Source organism: Ziziphus jujuba, chromosome 10, assembly GCF_031755915.1.
Source record: "Ziziphus jujuba cultivar Dongzao chromosome 10, ASM3175591v1".
Lineage (NCBI taxonomy): Eukaryota > Viridiplantae > Streptophyta > Magnoliopsida > Rosales > Rhamnaceae > Ziziphus > Ziziphus jujuba.
This window is the reverse complement of record NC_083388.1, coordinates 28,214,949-28,232,223: the sequence shown is the minus strand read 5'-3', so window position 1 is coordinate 28,232,223 and position 17,275 is coordinate 28,214,949. Positions and strand designations below refer to the sequence as shown.

At 31.8% G+C, this 17,275-nt stretch overlaps 2 protein-coding genes across 4 annotated transcripts; one reads left to right on the top strand and one right to left on the bottom strand.

Annotated features, from left to right (window-relative positions):
* Positions 1 to 518: 518 nt before the first annotated feature.
* LOC107412620 (UDP-glycosyltransferase 92A1) lies at positions 519 to 2,184 on the bottom strand. Its single transcript, XM_016020431.4, has one exon. It carries the CDS (start codon positions 2,073 to 2,075, stop codon positions 612 to 614), a length of 1,464 nt encoding a protein of 487 aa, XP_015875917.3. The 5' UTR covers positions 2,076 to 2,184; the 3' UTR covers positions 519 to 611.
* Positions 2,185 to 4,524: 2,340 nt separating this feature from the next.
* On the top strand, positions 4,525 to 7,030 carry LOC112491470 (uncharacterized). Of its 3 annotated transcripts, none has more exons than XM_060812238.1 (4): positions 4,525 to 4,742; positions 4,902 to 5,031; positions 6,427 to 6,613; positions 6,694 to 7,030. In XM_060812238.1, exons 1-4 carry the CDS (start codon positions 4,565 to 4,567, stop codon positions 6,706 to 6,708), a joined length of 510 nt encoding a protein of 169 aa, XP_060668221.1. In that variant the 5' UTR covers positions 4,525 to 4,564; the 3' UTR covers positions 6,709 to 7,030. The 3 variants fall into 3 exon arrangements, with proteins under 3 accessions (XP_060668221.1, XP_060668222.1, XP_060668220.1); XM_060812239.1 differs by having other exon boundaries at positions 4,532 to 4,742; positions 4,921 to 4,973; XM_060812237.1 differs by having other exon boundaries at positions 4,543 to 4,742; positions 4,921 to 4,973; positions 6,427 to 7,030.
* Positions 7,031 to 17,275: the final 10,245 nt, after the last annotated feature.

Here is a 17,275-nt window from a genome sequence, read left to right as displayed (position 1 = left end):
AATTGCAAGAAATATGCCAATATCCAATTTAAAAAACTTTTGGCTTGATTTGTTCTCTGAATCACTTTTCTTTATTAAATGTAACAATTGGTCCAACCATTGGTTTCTTCTAGACGCCAATTACAGGTAAAGAATCATGATTCAAAGTTATTGATATTGTGGCAATTGATACTGTGGCAATTGGACCAACACCCTTCAAGAATCGCATTCCAATCACCGTTAGATACGCACCAGTGAATGCACAACAGGAAAAAAATGTCCAATTCTCCACTTTTCCACGTGCCTGCTTACTTTTTTTTTGTTTTTTTTTTTTTTTTCGAAAGTTGGTATCTCTTTTCTTCTAAAGTGACCGAAAGGAAATTAATGTGCCGAAAAAATTGAAAAAGCTTAGTCAGTCACCAATGGCTTTTGGAGTGGCAATTAATTAATTGTACATGTAGAAGTGAAACATGTTCTAGAAAAATGGTCATGAAATGCTAAAATTTGTTGCAACTAAACTAGAGACTTCGAAATTCGAATAGCAAATCTGAATCAAACAAGAAATACTCTTTTAACAGTGAAAATCCACAACAGAAGGAAAACAACTGATACAAGAAATATCGAAGCATTTCTTAAGCTCTTTGTTGTTGTCCTTGATTTACTTTTTTGCAGCATTGAAAAAAATCATCCATGGCTTTAATAGAAGACCCTTTAACAACATTATCATGTTTCATGGCATTCTTAATCATCACTCTCAATTCCCCAGCTTTCCTTCTCATTTCATTCCCTTTATCTGTATCATTCATCACCAACTCAATTTTAGCCTTTACATCTTCATGCCTAACCTCACAGCTCTTCCCTCTGGCCACCTCCACGCAAACACCAACCTCTTTTTCTAGCAGAATAACATTGAAAAATTGCTCGGCCGCCATTGGCCAACCAAGCAATGGTACCCCATGACTGAGAGCCTCTAGTGTTGAATTCCACCCACAATGACTCAAAAATGCTGAAACGGCTTTGTGGGACAAAATCTCCACCTGGGGTGCCCATTTATGGACCAGTAACCCTCTTCTTGAACTTCTCATCCGATCTTCAAATCCTTCAGGCAACCATTCGTCGGCTCTGAATTCTGAATTTATGTCAAACCCAATTGGTGGCCTAATTACCCAAATGAAGTTCTTGCCGCTAGCTTCCAAAGCCATAGCCAATTGCATCATCTGTGAGAGTGATATGGTATTCATAGACCCAAAACACACATATACGACTGAATTTGGAGGCTTTGTATTGAGCCAATCTTGGCAAAGCTCTGCTTTCTCTGAAGAATTTGCTCTGCTTTCCGATGTTAAAAGAACCGGTCCGATTGGCCAAACCGGTCGACCAAGTTTACGCCTGAAATACTGCATTCCAAGCTGGTCAAATTCTTCAAGAGAGTTGAACAAAACCCCATCAGAATCCACCCAAGCTGAGAGATTTTCCTTCTGGAAAATCCCCCAAGGATCTTCTACATGATCAGCCTCAAGAATGTTCTTTGGCAACTGTGAAACATGAATCTTGGAAGCTTGTTCAAAATCTGGCAAGGAAAAGTCCAGCGAGTCAGCCTTCCTGTGAGGAAGATTCAACCAGAGAGAGTAATAACAAGCTAATCCAAAACCGCCAGCCCCACTGAAGATTGCATGAAACAAACCCAGCTCTTTAGCAACGCCCACAGTCCAGCCAAAAAAGATATCTGCAATTACACAGATCGGCTTATGGCCATGGTGATCATGAATGAGATCTTGAAGGAGTTTTTTGAAAGGAGCTCTGAGAGAAGTGGAAGCCTGGAGAAGATGGATAACGTGGTGATAGGGAAGAACATCGGTGTTTTCAGCGTTCGGAGGGAGACCATGGTGGGAGGTAGAGAAGGGAATTTCAAGGAGACGAATGGAAGAGTTTTTAGGGAGAGAAGATCTGAGCTTGTTGATGTTGAATGGGGTGTTCACAAAGGTTATTGAGTAACCCTTTTGGCGTTCTATGTGGAGGGCTAAGGCTAGGAATGGGATTATATGTCCTTGTGCCATGAATGGGAGCATCACTACGTTTTCTTTTCTCTCTGCCATTTTTTTTTTTTTCTTTTCTTTTCTTTTCTTTTCTTTCTGTTTGTTGAACGAGAGGAAGACGATGGACCAAACAACTCAAGCGAAGTCAATACAATTCACCCCCTCCCCCCACACCAAAAAAAAAATAAAAAATAAAAAATAAAAAAAAAAGATGTGGTCAATATGGTTTGATTATTTTTACAAGGGACAAACTTCGTTGAACAAACAGAAATTGAAAAAATTAATAATAATATATATATCTCAAAAAGTTAATGTACAGGACCCATCTGACAGGATGTACAAGCAAAAAGTAAGAAACCGACAACTAATATAGAATAGACATAAAAATAAAAAAAATATAAATAAAATAAAATAATAAAACATCAACTTCAATTACGTTAGTTGAATATTTCTAACAAATTCTAAAATTCTAAAGTATCCGTTATCCAATACAAATATTACATTTCTAAATATAACCTAAAATTTCTTACAGAGTTGGTTACAAACGCAGCAGTCACCGCAATAGACTGGATGAGTCAAAACCTATTAATATATAAAAACACTTTTCAATTAATCCCTAAAAAAAAGAAGTAAATTTGTATCAAATTTGAACAAGTAAGTATTACGATAATGTAGAATATAATAAAAACAAAAATTATGGAAAGGTAAATATCCATATATATGGATTCAATCTATATCAATAATATTAAAACTATTAATTTATTTATTAAATAATATGATAATATTTAATTAATATATTTATTAATTAAAAATTTTATTTTTTAATATTTAAATTATATAAATATTTTAATATAATATTATTTGGTAAACAGATTTAATATATATTACTAAATCTATGTTTACCATCTATATTTACCATTCAGCCAACAGGCTTATTACAAAAAATAAAAAAATAATAGTACAATGATCACAATATTTTGAATTTAGAAAGCATTTTCTTTAATTAATTAGTTTCCAATATTTCTTTAATGTTATTGTATATAAGTTTTGAAGAATCAAAAATGGCTTTTAAAATTAAAAATTACAATTAAAAATGTTATTAAAATATTATTTGATAAATAAATTTAATATATATTACTAAATCTATGTTTACCATCTATATTTATCATTCAGCCAACAGGCTTACTATAAAAAATAAAAAAATAAAAAATAAAAAAAATAGTATAATGACCACAATATTTTGAATTTAGAAAGCGTTTTCTTTAATTAATTAGTTTCCAATATTTCTTTAATGTTATTGTATATAAGTTTCGAAGAATCCAAAATGGCTTTTAAAATTAAAAATTACAATTAAAAATGTTTTTTTTTTAATTTTTAAAACATGTCATCATGCCATCATAAAAAATAAATAAAAAAATAAAAAAAACCAAAATTAGCATGGAATAATGTCCTCAATGAGCATTTCTAAAACAAGAAGAAAAAGAAGTAAAACTATAAACAAAAGTTGTGCCAGACAAAATTTTAAAATTTTGATGTGAGGTTTTATGTTATGTCATGGTCTCATGGATATAAGAAAACCTTTTATAAATTGGTGGTATTAGATCATATTACTCCAAATAGTTAAATACTCTGTTAAAACTATAACATATATGAAGAATATTACTTAAAATGATCACCAATTATTAAGAATAGAGTCTCCACGAAGCATTTCTGAAACAAGAAGAAAAAGAAAAAGAGGTAAAATTATAAACAAAAGCTATGCTGGACATGATTTTGGAGTTTCGATATTAGGATTTATGTCATGTCATGGTCTCATGGAAATGTGTGCAAACATTGTTCACCACAAGAAAATCTTTTATGAATAGGTGGTACTAAATCAAATGCCACTGCGAGCAAGGAATTAAATGCCATCTGTTAAAAAAATTTAACATTTTTTTTTTTTGGCTGAAACTAAGAAAAAAAAAAAGGAAAAAAAAAAATCTAAGATTCAAAAGGAGAAGAAGATGAAGACAAAAGGCATTTTAGTAAATTAAGATTAAATGGGAATATATAAAACTAAAAGTAAATGTTATGGCAATTTTGTAAAAAATAAATAGTGGCATGGTTAATAGTTGGCATTTAATTACTTAAGAGTGCTACCTACTACCGGTGAAGATTTTTTTTGTTCGCCACCCTTCAAACTTATTTAATGAAAAGTTTGTTGTTATATTGGGATTTAATAATAATGCCTAACAAAAGAATGGATCTTCGTACTGTAGGTTTGGTCAGGAGGCGGTTGTAGTATTAAAAATATATTTTTAGATTTAAAATTTAATATTTAACTTCGATAAAAAAATTTAAAAAAAAAAAAAACGGCATTTATGGCAAGTTTCCATTTTTTGGAAACAGCAAAAACGTGTTGCCCGATTTTAATTATATATTAGGTTCTTTTTTTTTTTTTTTGAAAAAAGGTTATATATAATCTTGACAGCCCTTTGGGCGTGTTTGTTACGTCGGATTGGGCAGGTCAGGACAGGACCCAGTCCCAGTCCGATATTTGGAAAGTGAAAATGGGAGGGGGACAGGTTTGTCCCATAGATCATTTTATCCCAAATGAGGGGGATAAATCTGACCCATCTGGAGACTGGGTCACTTTTGTCCCACCGAGCTCTCTTCAAAGCATCTCTGGCCGCCCCCTTCGAAGCATCGTCGATCTTGCATCACCATCCCCTTCGAAGCATCTGGCCGGTGAGCATGTCTTCTTCTTCTGTTTCGGCAATCTTCCATGATCATCATCTTGTTATTTTTCTTTGTTTTTTACCTTAATTTTTAGCTAAAAATTATGAAATATTTTTGGGAAATGTCATTTGTTGATCTGCGAAATAAGCTTCGATCTATTTATGTTAGGGCTTGATTTGATATTCAGGAGGAAGAAGCTTGATTTTGGAGGCAAACTACCCTTCGAAGCATTTCTGGCCGGTGAGTTTATCTTCTGCTGCATCCTTCCTCTGTTTCATCGATCTGCCATCATCACCTGGTAAATATATTAGTTGCTTAGTTCGAAACACTAGCTAGTTTCTTAAAAAGAAACTTTATTGCTCCCTATCTGATGTGCTGAGTCTAGTGCAAAGTAAACTGTACAGCTTAATTTCATGTTACCGATTTGCATTCTCAATTTGCTATAACTGCAATACAGAGGCATCCAATTGGTTCAAGGATGGTTTCTATAAACCAGAAATAAAAAATTAAGTGAATTATTGTAATCTACTTTTGGTGCACGTGTGAGGCTTCAAAATTTTTGGATTTGTGCATGTTACAATTATCTTTTAATCAACTCTGCTTCAATCATATCTTGTTGATATGCCTCTTACTAGCAGTCTTTGAAACTTCGGAATAACAAAGGCAGTGCAGAAGTAGAATTCTTAGAGAGAGAGAGAGAGAGAGAGGGTGGGGGGCACATCACTTTGCTATTCAAAGCGTGGAAACTTATTTCCGTTGTCATTTTGCATAATGTATAACCTGTTCATTTTCTGCATAAAAACCCCATAATGCATATTGCCACACAAAGCGCGCAAACTAGTCTTTACTGCCAATTTGCATAATGCATATCCTGTTCTTTTGTGCATCAAAATCCCATTTCTGGATTTTGCAACTGACCTTTACAGTCATAATGTCATTTAGCAGTATAAAAGTAACAATACTAATTGCACATCTATGCTTTAGAATACCCACCATCATACGATCACTGTCATCTTATCCCCAATGTGAAACTTACGTTTAATGACAGAAATACCAGTTTTTGAAAACTTAAAAAAAAAAAAAATTTGGTGCAAAAATTTTGAATCTGCAAAGGAAAAAGATAAGTGCTAATGATCACTGGGAAAATGAGGCAGAAGGAATAAAGGTTGTCTCTTATGGTGTCTCGTTTACAGTCCAAAAACCTCCATAAATCTAGATATGAGAAATAAGTTTTTTGCTTTGTCATAGGCATTTTGTTCAATTTACATCGATATTGCTGGTCTTAGTCTCTTGTTAATCTGCTGCAAAAGTTCAAAAAGAAAACTTAAAAATGATTATAAAAATGCACTTTTTTTTTTTTTGTATTGAAAGATTTATGTGTATTCTGATGCAAACAATGGTTGATCCTTTGTGGTACATATGCGAATTCTGACTGGAAGTATTTGAGTAAGTTCCTCTGAAAAATTTATTGGTTTCCTTTCTTTATAGAAAAACGATGCATCACTTTCTCTTATGCCTGACATGTCTCACATGTGACCTAACTTGTCTGGACCGTATATGAAGTATAAACTATTATATTACAGTATCTTGGAGTTCTTTTTCCAGCTGAAACTGTTTCTTCATGATTAATAGGTGTTATAATTTGCTATCTTAATATATTATATCTTCTTCTATTTGTTTTTCCTGCAAATAGGTCAATACAAAGGTTAGATTCAAAGAAGAACTGCCTCCGCTTGAAGAAGAGGTGGGGCCGAATGAAGAGTATGCAGACTCAGCCGCTGGCTTTGATGGGTCTTCCAATACTTCAGGCAGTTTATATGCTGAGAAACATGATACATCCAGCAGCCATGAAATTGAGAGTCTTAAGAGTACAACCTCTGGTGATTTAGTTGGACTTTCCCTTAGTCAAAGCTCTCCACCAGAAAAACAAGACCCCTCTGATCATCGATTTTTACCTCAGGGGACAGCTGAATAGGCTCATTGGGGTTCTGATTATTCTGCAGACAATGACTTGGCAAATGCATATGAGGAGAATGGTAGACTTAGAGGAAGCTTGGAAGCAGCAGAATCATCTATTGTTGAGCTTAAATTGGAGGTGAGCTCGTTACAGAATCATGCTGATGAAATAGGCGTTGAAGCAAAAAAAGTTTCCCAGCTACTTGCTGAAGAAATTGCTTCAGGAGAAAAATTAGCAAAAGAAGTTTCTGTACTAAGATCAGAATGCTTGAAGTTTAAAGATGATCTACAGCAGCTAAAAATTTCCAAATTAAGCACTCCGTTTGCAATCAGAGAAACTATCAAGATATATATACTGATGTCATACTTGTTAAAAGTGCAACTACATGTGACATTTATTTATATATTTATATATCTATATGTATGAATTGAAGATGGATATTTTTATGCTATTAACAAGTTCTTAATTAAATATTATGTCAATTTTTTTTATTTGTATTTAATTGTTATTCATGATTAGTAATTTTATTTTAATTGGTTTTGAAAACAATATTTTAAGTAGTTTATGGATGTTAAAAAAAAATTACAAATGTGTTATAAATATCATTAAATTGTTTTTATTATTAATTAATTGAACATATAAATATCTATACAAAACATATTAAATATAAGTAATAATAAAACTTTAATTAAATATAATATTTAATTTTTTTGTAAATATAAATATAATTTTAAATCTTTTCATATATAACAAAATAAATACTATAATTATAAAATAATCTAATCCAGTCCGATCCTGCACAAATATGGAACAACTAGTCCAACATTCAGTCCAGAACTATACCAAATACAGTACTGCACTATTCGATCCTGTCCGATCCGAACCTATCCTATCCGATCCTGTCCGATCCGGATCTATCCTGCGAACCAAACGCCCCCTTTAAGTATAGAAAGCGAACACATTACAAATAACTCATTAATTTTCTTTTTTCTTTTTGTGAATAACTCATAAATTTGTTTATATAAATATTTGTATGGTAGATTAATTACCTTTTTTTTTTTTTTTCTCTTCACTTTTTGCCCCTTTTGGATGAGACACAGCCTCGCATCAGAGTGCCACTATGCATTAAATATGTTGGGTCAGCTAATTTGGGCCTGTCGGAAATAAAAAAGAAACGGATTGGGCCAAGACCCTATCGGCGTGAAAAAAGTTACGGATTGGGTTGGTTAACCAAAATGGTTTTTTCAAAAATTAGCCATCCCATAAATCATTTTTTGAAGAATAGAAAAAAAAAATAGCAATTTTGGGACAAAAATATCTTTTATCAAATTGAAAATTATACAATATATTTTTTCTTACACTTTATTTCTTCCTCTACACATTCGTTCATATTTTGTGCAAGATATTCTCTAACAGGCCATAAACACTTTTTGCATCTCATCTACTCTCACTCTCTTTTTTTTATATTTTCTCATTTATGAAATTAAACTAAGGTAAAAATTCTCTTTTTTATTATTAGATGAAATAAAGGAAATACGGGTATGTATTTTTTTTCTTTTTTCTTGTATTTTTTGTTAGTTTTGTATTTTTAAGATTTTTATTTAATATGGGTATGTAAGAAATTAATTTATGAGCTGTTATATGTGAGTTTAAAGATGCTTATGTGACATATGGTTTGAAAATGGGAGAAAATTTATATAAAACTGAAAAATTGCGAAACACAGTAAAAATGGAGGAAATTTGGCAAAAAATATGAACTTCCATCATTTTCCTCCAGTTTGTCAGTTTTTGCAAGTTTTCCACTAATTTTTCGTCAGTTTTCGGCCAATAGGAAAATGCTATATTTGGCCAAAAAAAAAACAGAATCGACTTTTTTAATACAGTTAATATATTTGTTTAGTATTATTCAAATTTTTATATATTTATTGATTTAGTTTAACGTTATTCATTTAATTTTGTAATAAAATGGAAGATGATAATATTGTAATTGCGATTTTATACAATGGAACATTGGTACAAAATGATGGTGGTAATTAGGAATATCGAAATGGTAAAAATATAATAGTATCCGTCGGTAGGAGATGCACAAAATCAGAGTTAGAGAATGAGATTTTCAATTCTATTAAGATAGATCGAAATAAATATTTGCTAAAGCTAAAATGGATATATGGACGATGTACAGAATAGTTAGATCCTACAAAAATACGATGTGATAGGGATGTGAAATGCTTTCTTCAAGAAGTAAGGAATGGAGGGATGACAATGATGCGGCCTCCATTGTATGTTGAGGTGATTTTGAAAGTTGAACATGTATCTAGAAATGTTCATCAAACAGCCTTTGCTTCGGATAGTGGGAGTAATCTTCATTCTGTTACTTGTCCTCTAATTAGCGTTCGTCTACCACAAGTTTTCGGTACTGAACATATTCAGGCTACATTTCAGAAAATTATGGTTCACGAAACTTAGTTTAGAGATCAAGTTGATGTTCGTGGGGCCTGGATATCATTTAACATCCACAAAGGAGTTGATTTTGGAGGTGACTATGCTGAACGATTTCCTAACGATGAGGAGTATGAGCAGTTGCATAATATTGATAATTATGAGAATTACAATCCAACAGGGGATGATGTTGATCATAATGATGTAGATTTTGATCATGAGTTGCCAGACAATGATAATGATATGCATCCTGAAATGAACAATGAAGGAGTTGATGATGTTAGGATTCATCGTGCTACAAGTGACCACATATCATCGAGCAATAGAAGTGGTTCTATGGCTATATTTTTGTCAAAGTTCACTGGCTGTGAGAGCATAGTATTGGACAATTATTTCGCAATAAACGTAACTTACAGAATAAACTGAGCATCTATTGCATGCGTGAAAATAAGGAGTTCAAGATGACATGGTCAACTACACATCAATATGAGGTTGTATGCTTGAAAAATACTTGTAAATGGCGACTACATGCAACCACATTTAAAAATGGAGAAATATTTGTTGTGAGAATTTTTGATAATGTATACAGTTGCTTGTTAGATTTCGTGCATCGAGAACATAAGCAAGCCAGTAGCCAGGTTATCTTGCAATATATCAAATCTAAATATGAAGATATTGCACGTGTTTACAAACACAAAGAAATTCAACATGATTTTTTGTAGAAATATGAGGTGAATATAAGCTACAACAAAGCATGGAGAGGTAAAGAGTATGCACTTAACAGTGTTAGGGGATCTCCAAATGAGAATTTTGCTAAGTTGCCTACCTACTGTTATGAGATAGTGTCGAAAAATCCTCTTGGGACTCTCACATGTATCAAAACAGATGATAATAACAATTTTGTATATTTCTTTATGGCGATTGGAGCAAGCATTAGGGGATTTATATCCAACATAAGACCCATGTTGGCTATTGATGCGACTACATTGAAAGAGAAATACAAAAGATACATGTATATTGCATCGGGCATGGATGGCAATAAGCAAATATATCATTTGGCTTTCGGCATTGGAGATGGAGAGAACGAGCAAGCATATACATGGTTTTTCCAAAACCTCGAGGATGCCATTGGAGATTTCTCAGATTTGGTGTTTGTGAGCGATAGATACCCCGCTATTGAAAAGACATTATGCAAAATTTTTCCCAATGCATACCATGCGCTGTGCACGTACCATATAAGCAAAAATATTAAAGCAAATGGACATGCGAAAGATGAAACATTAATATAATGTTTCATGCTCGCAGCTAGTGCATATTTGGTTGAAAATTTTGAGTTTTATATGAGGCAAATTGAGGAAAAAAACAATAGGGCTGCCCAGTACATTCGATCATGTGACCCTATAAGGTGGGCAAGTTCTCTTTCTCCATGTAGAAGGTACACTATCATGACCACCAATATTGCAAAAAGCTTGAATGGTATTTTGCTAGATGCTAGAGAAATGCCAATAGTCGCATTAATTAAACACATAGGGGATTTACTACAAAGGTGGTTTTATGACCGACATACTGCATGTGCAAAATTGATGAAGTCTGTAACTGATCATATGGAAGAGCAACTCAAACTCTGAAATTTAAAGTCTATTGGACTACGTGTAAAGACCGTTAATATGCATGAATTTCTTGTGGAAGGTGGGAGTTTGAGGGGTACAGTTAATCTCCAATAAAAAACATGCTCATACAAAGTCTTCGATCTTAATCAATATCCTTGTGATCGTTGTATTGCCGCTTGCAGAGAATGCAAAATTGCTCCTTATGTCATGTGCTCTCATTACTACACCGCGGATGCATATCGTGCAGCTTATGCTGAGTCCATTTACCCTATGTTAGTTGAAAAACAGTGGCATGCTCCGGATGATATGGCAAGTCATATTATTCTTCCACCGAGATGGACACATAGGCAAGTCGGTAGACCGAGGATGTAACGCATACCATCCGAAAGTGAAGATGTTATTGGACGTACATGTAACCGATGTGGTGGTGTTGGACATTATAGGCAGAGATGTACAAATCCATTGTCTTATGCTTCGAATTAGGAAGTTTTAATTTAGTGTTATGGTTTAATATGTTTTGATAATTATTTTTATATCTTAGATATCATATTTTCTACTCGATGGTGGAAGATTTATTAGCAATTTTTTTTTTTTTTAGAATTTAATCCCAAATGAAAAGAGGCTTTCTGGAGTTGATTTTAAATCTTTAATTTACATCTTATTTAATGAAATGTCCAAATGATTTTGAAAAGAAAAACAAATATATATAATTTTTTCTTTTCTTTAAAATGGTTATTGATTTTAAATGTCAATACATTTTTTGTTAAATCCATCCTCATCTTATATAATATTTGTCTCCACTCTCAATATTTTCACCTCACTATTAACTTAAATAATCTATTAGAAATTGATTTTTCAAGTAGAGAAAATTAGTTTCCAATAGGAGTAAATATTATTTAACAATTTCCGTTTGGAGGAAATTTTTTCTAACAGGAGGAAAACGATTTCCGTCTAGCGGAAAATTATCCAGAAGCTTCAGTTGACCTCCATATGGGATTTCCAAGTAGAGGAAAATATTTCCGCTTGGAGGAAAAATTTACAGAAGCTGCAATTAAACTAGATGTAAGAGGTTTGTGTATAATGGAATTCTAATAAATAAACATGGCACATTTTCTATAAGGTAAATTAGTGATCCTTACATCAAAACACATCATTATCTTCGTTAAATGAACATTATAAGCCATTATTGTCTTTACATTTAAAAGACTAATATAATAAAAAAGATGTATCTATAAACATGAAAAAAGTAAAGAAAATAAATTATTAGTTACCCAAAATCACAATAGCCAAATATAGGACACTGCCTTTAAAACTTCTTTACTTATCCAAAATCCTCCATCTATCATCTCGAAACTAGGATCAAAAACCCATCATTATCTTTATATTCAAAAGGCTAATGGAAGAAAAAATATGCATGTATGAACATGATGAAGTAACAAAAACAAAGCAATAAAAACTCGCATTCCAATTTCCTTTTCTCTTTTTCAGCTTTTCGTTTATCTTTCTCTAGTTGTTTGATTAGCAATTTTTCTTCCCTTTTTGTTTCTTTTTTAGCTCTATTAACATAGAAAGAAAATTCAATATAAGAAAATGAGAATAAAAATAAAAAAGAACAAAATCACCACAACTAAAAAAGTTACTACAAATACATACAAGTATGTACGATTCTTCTGCAGCTGGCCATTAACCAATAAACGAATATTTGACCCACATAATACTTTACCAAGCTTTTCTGATGCCGTTATGAGGTCATATTTGTAATTTTGATCACTCTCCAACTTTTCTAATGCCATTATCATTTTTAAAACAAACTAGAAACATTAGTGATCTAGTTTAGAAATAAAAACCAAATAAACTATTAGAGATAAAAGCACATAAGTGAAAAAAGTACACAATAAATCTTGTTCATTGTAATCACGGCACAACATTGAATAGAAACATTAAGACAAAAGACATGATTACCAAAACAAGATATAGAACTGATTTATTTGATAAATAGATACAATGAAAAAACCATGCAAAATAACTGTATATTTTTAGCAAATTTTCATTTAGGCAGTAGTTTAGACGAGAGAAATGAGCAACAATTGACAAAAGATAAACTAGAGTCAATCTGCTTTATGGGGAATTGACAACTATTTTTACTATTTCCAATTAGAGCATATGTTGGTTAGACAATGCCACCAATTTTTTACAGCTAATTATCTCATGATATAAAAAGTATAATAGACAACGAGAACCATCTATATAGCATAGGAAGTAAACTTACCAGAAACAACTATAATCCTCCCATGGATTTTTTTTGACAAGTGTGCCTAATACTATTCAATATTTCACATGCAGATTCTAGCATCAGCTTTGGTTGATCAACCTAACAAAAGCACTTTTTACAAGCATAGAATTTGATGTGCTTGTCTATCGCTCTATTATGTAACTTTATTCTTTTATTTTATTTCTGTAAAATTTTAATACACTAATTTAATAAAATATATGATAAAATTTTAATACACTAATTTAATAAAATATATGATTCCAAATTATAAATATCTCAACATACATTCATTAATTAATTGAACCAAATTAAGCAAAATGAGCGAATCTGCGGTTAGTCTAAATCCATCTATTTTATTCATATGCTTCTAAATGTATTTCCCTTATTTTTTTATTTTTTTTTGCTATCACCATTTATCAACTTTACATCCAAAGTGTACAGAATAAAGCTGAAGAAAAAATCATAATCCCTAAGCTTGAAGAGAAACACACTCCCAAATCACAAACAATCATCAATCTAATCCAACTTTAATCATAGAAATTCACAACCCAAATCACCAATGTTAGTAGCTAATAACAAATTGAATCAAATTAAGCAAAATGGCTCAACCCATAGTGAAGTTATATTATTATTATTTTTTTTTTCATATGCTTCAAAATGTATTCCCCTGTTTTTTTTTTTTCCTAATCACCATTTACCAATTTTACAACCAAAAAGTGTACAAAATATTGCTGAAAAAAATTATAATCCCCAAGCTTGAAGAAAATATACATCCTCAAAATCAATTAAACAATCTTCATTCCAATCAAACTTTAATCGCAGAAATTCAAAACCCCCAAAATAACAAATAAATATTAGCTGCAAGATAACAAATTGCATCACAAATAGAATCATTATATGTGAAATTCGTACAAAGAGGAGCAATAAAAAAGAAATTGACTGTTAAGAGATTACAGTAGAGATTGAAGTTAGAAAAAGCTTTTATGGGTCATAAACAATATTTGAATATTAGTTGGAAAAGAGAGATTCATCAATTTCAATCTTCACAACTTCATCGTCTTCATACTTATCTTTTCTAGGTGGAGATGGAGGAATCGGTAGCCTTGGTGGTCCTCTACCTTTCTTCTTGTTCCTCAGCCTCGCCTAAATTTAATCTCTCAACAAAAAGAATAATAAATTTAATCGGTAGCCTTGATGGCGAACGGGATGGTGTATTTCAAAAGGGAAAGTGAAAGGGAAAGCCCTAGCTGCGTTTCGATATGGAAAGAGAAAATAGACAAAAAAACCAAAAGCAAGAAAAGAAAAGAAGCTCCATCAAAAACGCCGGCGAACAGGATGGTGTTTTTCGAAAAGGAAAGTAAAAGGGAAAGTTCTAGCTGCGTTTCGATATGGAAAGAGAAAGTAGACAAAATAACCAAAAGCAAGAAAAGAAAAGAAGCTCCATCAAAAACGCCGGCGAATAGGATGGTGTTTTTCGAAAAGGAAAGTAAAAGGGAAAGTTCTAGCTGCATTTCAAAAGAGAAAGGGAAAGTAGAGAAAAAAAAAATGAAAAACAAGAAAAGAAAAGAAGTTGCGTTTTGATAGAGGAAAGAAACAAAAAAAAATAAGAAAAGAAAAAAACATAATGAAGGGTATTCTGGTCCGAATATGTTAAAAGTTGGCTAGTTTTTTATAAAAAAAATTTTTTTGCTATTTTTCAATTTTTGATTTGTACGGTCTCTATTTTTCAAAAAAAACACTAACCAAAACCTATTATGTATACATGTCCGCTTTTGTTTATTAAAATGATTCTAATTAAGATGGAATACTAATTAGGGTTTGAGTGTATTGTCTCACTGTTATTAGCAGAATTAGTTCAGACTTTTTTGCTTCAGAAAAATATGTAAATATCAACTTTTTTATTTTAATATAATATTAATTTAATTCAACGTAGCCAGGGATTTTTATGTTACTATATGATATTTGAAAAGTAATTTATACATAAAAAAAAGAAGAAATGTAAGTAGAATAATAAATATTTAAATAAAAAAAGAATAAAAATCATGAATAAATAATTATTATTGGAGGACAATCTAAAAATTTAACTACTTATTTTAAAAATATATTTTTTATTTAAAAAAAAAATCGTTGAAGATGCTTAAATATCAACTAAACATAAACAAACAATGGGTGAGGTTATTACCACTGCTTATTTTTTTCTCACCCAAGCTATTTTTTTCTTTTACCTATTACTCTCATTCACCTTTATTGTACAGGAATTACGATTTTTCAAAACCCAAAAATCTTTGTCCGAGTATGTTTCAAGGTGACAAGCTTTTGCCAAGGAAAACTGAAGGAAGATCTAATTAATACCTCCAGAACTAGGAACCCACAGATTTTTTTTATCACAGCAACTCTCAAATCTGCCAAAATAGCTCTCCAATGATAATTTTTCTTCATACCCAATGCGGAACTGACCTTTGTGCTACTTGAATTTCTAAGAAAAGATACAACGATCGTTCCGAAGTTGATAAAAAAAATATATATATATATATATCCTATTTATATTGTATGGTGATGGATTTGTACTTCTTCCACTTTAGAATGAGTAAGTTATGAAATTGTAAATACATGGTAAAGTTTTTCAACCCCAAATTTGAATACCCACCTTGGTTTTCATTCCAAGAATACTGCTTGATCTTTTTGAACAATGAATCAGAAGTCAACATAGCATGCTCATCCCCTGATTTATTCCTGATGAGACTTAGGAAAGAGTTTTTGAAAACTGGTTGGATATTCAATTTAAGAACCCTGTTAGTGAAGAACTCGAAGAAGATCATAGAAGGCAATTAATTATTCTTCTTCCAAATTTTTAAAAAAGAGGGTAATATAGGAACAAAAAGAAAAGGATTTTCGTTTTAGAGTGGATAAGCAAAAAAGTCCCGTTGTAATAACATTAAAAACTTGAAAGATATCACAATAACAATTGAACAGCCAACAACTTTAGTATGCACATTTAACATTGAGAGCCAAGAAAGTAGTTATAAGCTAGATAATTTCGGAGCGGCTGCCTAAATTAATTTGACCATTACTTGTAATATAATATATAAACTTTGCAAAATTTATCACAATATCTAGCCAAACGGCGAACACAAACTATAGTCTTCTTTTTTAATTAAAAAAAAAAAACTTGGAAATTCACTGCTCATCTTGATAAGTAATAGTCATATATAGTACACCATTTTGTATGGTACACATGAGATATTTAGGAGTGCATGCATCACGTACAATAGTCATGTGCGTTTAATTTGATTCATACAAACATAGACCCGCCTCATCATCATAATCATATCCTTCTGTTTCGCTGTTCCTCCTCACCCAGAACCTACGAAACAAACAGTTAATCAGGCAGAAGCAAAAATGTGTGAAAGAGATCAGAGGAAGAACATAGTAATGTTTCCATTCATGGCTCAAGGCCATACAATTCCATTCATAGCCTTAGCCCGCCACATACTGCAAAAAAAAAACACTACTACTACTACTACTACTTGTTGTAAATAATGTATGAATATATATATGTAGATACATGTGGAAATATTAATATAAAATAAATAAAATTACATAAAATAATTAAAATAATTAGAACCTGTATTTTCTTAATAGATCTGATTTCTAAAAGTCTAACCGAAGTCTGTGGTACCACAGTCTCTTTAAGACGATTTCTACCCCACCGGTGCAAATGTTTTCTGATGATCATCTCCCTGGATACAACGACTGTAAAAGTTTTTAGATTCAGTACCTCTGAAGTTTTTCTCGTCGAACTATCAGTGTACCTTTACTTTACCACTGTATCAAAATCACTATGACTTTCTCTCTGTTTTTCACGTAAAAGAACTCCAGAAATTTTTTTTCCTATGTTTTCTAAAACTAAAAAATACGTTGAAAAGAACATTGAAAGAACGTGTCCTCTTCCACCACTTATCCCAGAGTTTTTATTTCCTTAAAACTCTCAACCTCTACTTACAAAAAATATTTAAATTATTTATTAAAATAAAACACTATTTTTCCATCAACCGCAGGGTATAAAAAAAAATAAATAAAGGCCCAAAAGCCCATTTACAAATCATTCAAATTTTTGGCCCAAAATACAACAATCCCCCATATGAATGATTTAATTTCTAAAACAAACATGATTCTTGTGGTAAAGCTCTGCAGTTGGAACTTGCATAGGATAGGTTGATGTTACTCTTTGAACCTTCCCTTGTGAAACTATATCTTCTTTACT

Excerpts from the sequence above, each read along its gene's own strand:
- LOC112491470 (XM_060812237.1), top strand. The coding sequence starts at position 4,565 with ATGGGAGGGGGACAGGTTTGTCCCATAGATCATTTTATCCCAAATGAG. Across the intron at positions 4,743-4,920 it reads CCCTTCGAAGCATCTGGCCG|GAGGAAGAAGCTTGATTTTG; the intron begins GTGAGCATGTCT and ends TTTGATATTCAG. Across the intron at positions 4,974-6,426 it reads CTTCGAAGCATTTCTGGCCG|GTCAATACAAAGGTTAGATT; the intron begins GTGAGTTTATCT and ends TCCTGCAAATAG.
- LOC107412620 (XM_016020431.4), bottom strand. The coding sequence starts at position 2,075 with ATGGCAGAGAGAAAAGAAAACGTAGTGATGCTCCCATTCATGGCACAA.